At 35.2% G+C, this 5,359-nt stretch overlaps 1 protein-coding gene across 3 annotated transcripts; it reads left to right on the top strand.

The window, feature by feature from the left end:
* Nucleotides 1-900: 900 nt before the first annotated feature.
* On the top strand, nt 901-5,258 carry LOC145227564 (mitogen-activated protein kinase-binding protein 1-like). 3 transcript variants are annotated; one of them, XM_080092421.1, is made up of 5 exons: nt 901-1,105; nt 1,489-1,648; nt 2,392-2,529; nt 2,803-3,019; nt 5,195-5,258. In XM_080092421.1, exons 3-5 carry the CDS (start codon nt 2,483-2,485, stop codon nt 5,243-5,245), a joined length of 315 nt encoding a protein of 104 aa, XP_079948547.1. In that variant the 5' UTR covers nt 901-1,105; nt 1,489-1,648; nt 2,392-2,482; the 3' UTR covers nt 5,246-5,258. The 3 variants fall into 3 exon arrangements, with proteins under 3 accessions (XP_079948547.1, XP_079948548.1, XP_079948549.1); XM_080092422.1 differs by lacking the exon at nt 901-1,105 and adding an exon at nt 1,113-1,239; XM_080092423.1 differs by lacking the exons at nt 901-1,105; nt 1,489-1,648 and adding an exon at nt 2,112-2,259.
* Nucleotides 5,259-5,359: the final 101 nt, after the last annotated feature.

The raw sequence follows: 5,359 nt of genomic DNA, 5'->3' as shown, positions 1-5,359 counted from the left end.
CTTTTATTGCAATGTGGTTTCAGAAAACAATGTGAAGAAAGAACGAGGTAACTTTGTTTGAATGAATGAAAAAAAATACGCCCAACTAAAAAACACACACATACAAACTGGGAACCTTCAAACTCCTTTTCTGCGATCCAACTCAACTTCACCTCTCCATAGAACAACCACTTTCCTCCTAGCTAGTTTTTGTTAATCTAAGTAATGTGACGTAATAATTCATGAGTTTGGCAAATATGATTTCAGTGTTTACGTATGACGTAACATATTTCCAGAAGTTTCCAGTGCCGAAATTGAGCTACCGCTGACTATGTCCGGTTTTGTTTTAAGCCAATCAATTGGTAATAAACTATTTTTATTACAAATTGACCGCGCGATGACGTTTTGCCGAATGCAAACTCAAATAGAGAAGCAACGTTTCATTGTCGTAAGAACGATAGTAGGATGCGTCTTTTTGATGCAAAATTGATTTAAATGTTATACTTTTCGCCTTGATGGAACCCAAAGTTCAGGAGTTCGTTAATGTGCATTTATTTTCAATAAATATTTAGCACACAACATATTTATTGAACAACTGTGAAAATAAACATTACGTCATCAATTAGCAGTTGGTAAACAGACGTGGCGAAAATGTGTGTCTTGAAAGTTGAGACTGTTTTTGGTCGTTTTGTCGCAAAATTGTGAAGATTAAAGACAAAATCGTTTGGTAACACGTTTTTGGAATAATATTCTGAAAGTTTTGAGTTTCAATTTAAGTTGGAAACGTCGTTGCCGATGAACCTGTTTTACAGTTTACTAAGAAGGTTTTCCGCCTTATGCAATTTTATTTCCGAATTTACCGTGTACCTTATGTTTTGTTAGATTTCTAGAGGATTAATAATAAACGCAATCCAAAGATCTAAAGTGCAACAGAGAGAATGGCATCCAAAACATGTCTTCTACTCCAGCCCATATTATGACAAGATTGGGTGCTATTTTTCCATTGCCAGTCACCTTCCTCATATGCATATCACTGTCGTGCCTAGATGGAGGTGGTGGGCTTGAACGGCTGAGGCAGTTTTTCTTTGTAATCCAAGACTTTGAAACAACATTCAGCATCTGAAAGGTATAGGTCTGTGTGTTGTAGTTTTCTGCTGTTTAACTTTTAGCAGGAGGTGGAAGGAATCATTGCAATAAACTCCTTTAGACTACAACATACAGTGCTTTTGCTGCATGATTAGAAGTCATATTTTGGCAAAAGTTAGTTTTAAAATTTTTACATATTTAATGAGAAAAATAATGGCCCCAATAGACATAAAAAGCAACTTGCCTCAATGTCACTGATGTGGGCATGAGCATTTGCAGAAGCAGTTATTAAATAATAAACCATGTTGCATTTACGTCTATTTGAGCTGTTATTTTTATGACTAAATTTATGAACAGATCCATGTATATTGTTTAATATATTTTTACATTAATTATTTTGAACTTACAATTGGATTTTTGCAGAGGTTATGAAGTGCTTGCGACGTCAGTAGATGTCTACAACATGTGGCTGCATCTTGTATTTTCTGATCACTCACTTGTTATAACTGATGTGATGGATTTTGAAAAACCAAATGTCACTTCAGTTTCCAGGTTCCATAGCTCGTGTGTCTGGCATATCAAGGTTTGTCTTTACAACATACATATATTGAAGTTACATCACTAAAAAAATTATATTTCATCACAGAAGACAATTGTAAACAATAAATCCTATTAATTGGGACACACTGCTCTTGGATATCCAAAATACTGAAAAACAGTGACTGATCATTTTTAGTCATTTATTTTTTTTAAATGTTGAATGTGCTCAAAAAAAGCATCGTCAGTTTCTGTACCTTCACATCCATGGAGATCATAACATAATTCATAACAAAAAGTATATAAGCTTATGTCAATAGATATACTATAACTATTCAAATATCATCAGTAGTGGCTAAAAATGAATGAAATTTGTAACGTCAGCTGCTGTAATCATGTCTCATTAGGGTAAATTGTCTTCTCCACACTAATTGGAATTTAATGTAAACTGAAACATGCAAAGTCCTTCTGATTTAATTTATTTAGTCAAATTCTTATTTTTGTTTTGTTTTTGACACTGATTTAAATCACTGGGGCACAAACCCTGTTTACATGCAATAATAGTTTCTTCCTGATTATGCTGAGTCAGCATTTTGTTTTTTTTCGTGTTCAAATGACGGCAGAGTCAGGATTTGGAAAATCAAAGACCAAGCATGTGTAAGAACCTTATATATTGTGGCTGTTTGTAGGATATATGTATTGGACGAACAATAAGAACATTATATATTGTGGCTGTTTGTAGGATATATGTATTGAACGAGCAATAAGTTAGTTATTAAATATTTGTAGGTTCTGAAACACACAATTCTATTGGAAAGTATGGAGAAACCCTCCACGGACACTGAAACATCGGTTGAAGCATGTTGCATTTCTGTTCATAATGACGTCAAACACATGGCGGTTGGCGACAGGAGTGGGAGTTATCCAGTATGTATTCAACATACTTCCTAATTCAATTTGTAGTCATCTTTATACCTGGGCACTTTAGGGAATTCTGCATACAATTTAAACACTCTTTATCATAAATATGCATCAGTAATTTCATCGCTGGTTTCTAGACTGCACCTATTTTAGCTTGTTTTTCCAAGACAGAGTAAATTTGGAATTTGGTTTTAAGTTGTTATTTTTGATTTGTTCTTTTGTAATCCTTAAGACTAAGTAGTTTTGTGTTTTTTATGACAACCAATCATTTGTTTTTAGTGTGTACGACCTTATGACGTTTAAGAGGATATCATTTATTTCGTCGCATGACCGGGATATGTTAGGCATGGATTATTCTCACTGTGGTTCGATGCTTGCAAGCGCGAGCAGAGACCGGTGTGTTCACATGTTTACCGATGATTATACTCCGTCCAACACGATAGCTGATCATTCTGCTGCCGTCACTGCTGTGAAGTTTGCAAACCGAGATCATGAGGTAAACTGTCATGTAGGGAAGTTGAAACTAGTATAACTAGGTATTCTAGAATAGTTGTTTCGATTCTAGAATATCTAATCCAAGTCTTATATTTTTTTTATTGTGATCTGGACAACAATGTTTCCCGAGGTAAACTGTCACTGGTGTGGCTATTTCGATCCAGTTGACATAGAATGTAAATTCAATGCACTAGTATCATTTACACGAACTATAATAAACTGCGTTAAAACGCTGGAATTTAAATCATACAAGTTAACAAGGTTAAATTTGGCAAATGAAACACACACGTTTAAGTGATTTGCCTTTGTTTGAACCAAATTTGTAACATTTGAAAATCTGACATTTTTCCGAACCTTCCTTTGTACATTGCTTTTTACTTTGCCTAAGCTTTCTTAATTATGGGTCCCCTTCCCTGAAGGGGACACATATTGTTTTTGTCCGTATTTTTTTTTTCTTTTTTTCCGTCTAACGCGGATTTGTTCCCACGTTTTGGTCAAGAAAAAATGGTTCAAACTTTTTCAAATTTACACACATTACAGATATTGGTCTAAAGATGGTCCATGTGAATTTTGACCCCGTTTGATCCCTCGGTTCACCCACAGGCCCCCGAAACGTAAAATTTTTAACGCTGGTTTGTAATGCTCGTGTGGTAAAGAAAAAGTGCTTCAAATTTATTCAAATTTGGACATATGTTAGTTATTAATCCAAACTTGATCCTCCAGAAGTTCAACCCCGAATCACCCAGCGATTCACCTACAGGCCTCCGAAACATAAAATTTTTAACGCTGGGTTGTAATGCTCGTTTTGAAAAGAAGGAGTGCTTCAAATTTATTCAAATATGGACATATGTTAGTTATCAATCTGAACTTGATCCCCTAGAAGTTTGACCCCGAATTACCCAGCGGTTCACCCACAGGCCCCCAAACGTAAATGTGTCTAACGCTCGTTTGGTCAAGAAAGACACTGTAGGCAGAAGCACCAAGAGAGTAACTCACTGGTTTACGATAGCGGGAGGGCTTCGCTTGACGTCGGACAGACGTTTTACGAGACGTCGTTTCAGTGATTAGAAATCAGCTGTTTTGCACAGCAATGCTATGTCGTTTTATTAAGTTATCACTCACATTTTTGGTTTTGGCGAAGATTTTACACCTATGACGTGATTTAAACCTAATAACCGTGCTTTGGTTTTGTATATGTCAAGCAAATCTTTGTTAATCAAAGTAAAGATGAAAAAATGAACTTGACTTTTTTGCAAAATAAATGTTTTTTTAAATGCTCGTTGTCAGGTTGGCCGCATGATTACGGGTTAAGGTCAACTAGTAGGTATTACAAACACTGTTCAGAACTTTCTTTCGTCATAAGGTAGCGTTTTTTTTGACAATCAATTTAGGAGTCAATGCTCAAGGCATGTAAAAATTAGGCTTAACGGTATTGTTGAACACTCAGGACGGCGTGCTATTGAAAACGGTGTCAAAAGGTCAAACAGTCGTTTGGCGTGTGCACCCTGAGAGGTTACTACAGGTCAATGGTACTCGTTTTGGGAAACAAAGTTAAATGAAAAACAATTTGTTATGTATACACTTGCAGCAAATTGCTTTTTAAAGTGTGTCTGTAACACAACTGTTACAGCTTTCTAAAAAAATTGTGTTCAAAACCCGACCTTGGACGACAATATCTGGGTCAAAGCAAGAGATTAAATTAAAGTATTTGTTACGTTTTTTTTAATGTTTTTGTAATTATATGACAATAATAGTGCAAAAAGAATATGAACAATTTGTTTTATTGTTGGGTTAATGCTTTCTAAAAATTTGTCCTTAAGAATCTAAAAATCACCGCAACATTTGTTTACTGTCAATCCGCACAAACACGCGTGTGGGGACCCATTTGTTTTTGTGTACAAAAACAATCATACGTGTAGATCAAATGATGTGTATAGTAAATTGGTAAATATCATGTAGAATGTATAAAATGGAAGTATATCAGAAAGCCACTCTTCTAGTTATATAGATATATATATATCAGTCACAGTGAAACTGTCCAGTTTTCAGCTTCATTTGTTTTTGTACCACTTTTGTGATTTTTGTGTTTTAGTCTCATTATGTTGTTTAACAGAGAGCATAATTGTTTAATCTTGATGCAGACAATTCTTGGTCTAAATCAGATTTGTAATTGCAGTTTCGACTAATGAGCTGTGGAACAGACAAGTCTCTCTACTACTACAACTGACATCAGTTGAGAGCAACATTATGTTGAAAACACTCGATGGCTGATATGGCATTGTTGAGTGAGTAAACAGTAAACCCACAAAATTTTAAACCCAGCCATTCTAACTGTGGATTT

This window comes from Phallusia mammillata, chromosome 5 (assembly GCF_965637545.1).
Source record: "Phallusia mammillata chromosome 5, kaPhaMamm4.hap1.1, whole genome shotgun sequence".
In the NCBI taxonomy this organism is placed as follows: domain Eukaryota; kingdom Metazoa; phylum Chordata; class Ascidiacea; order Phlebobranchia; family Ascidiidae; genus Phallusia; species Phallusia mammillata.
The sequence above is the reverse complement of the archived record's forward strand: the minus strand, read 5'-3'. Positions and strand labels throughout refer to the sequence as shown.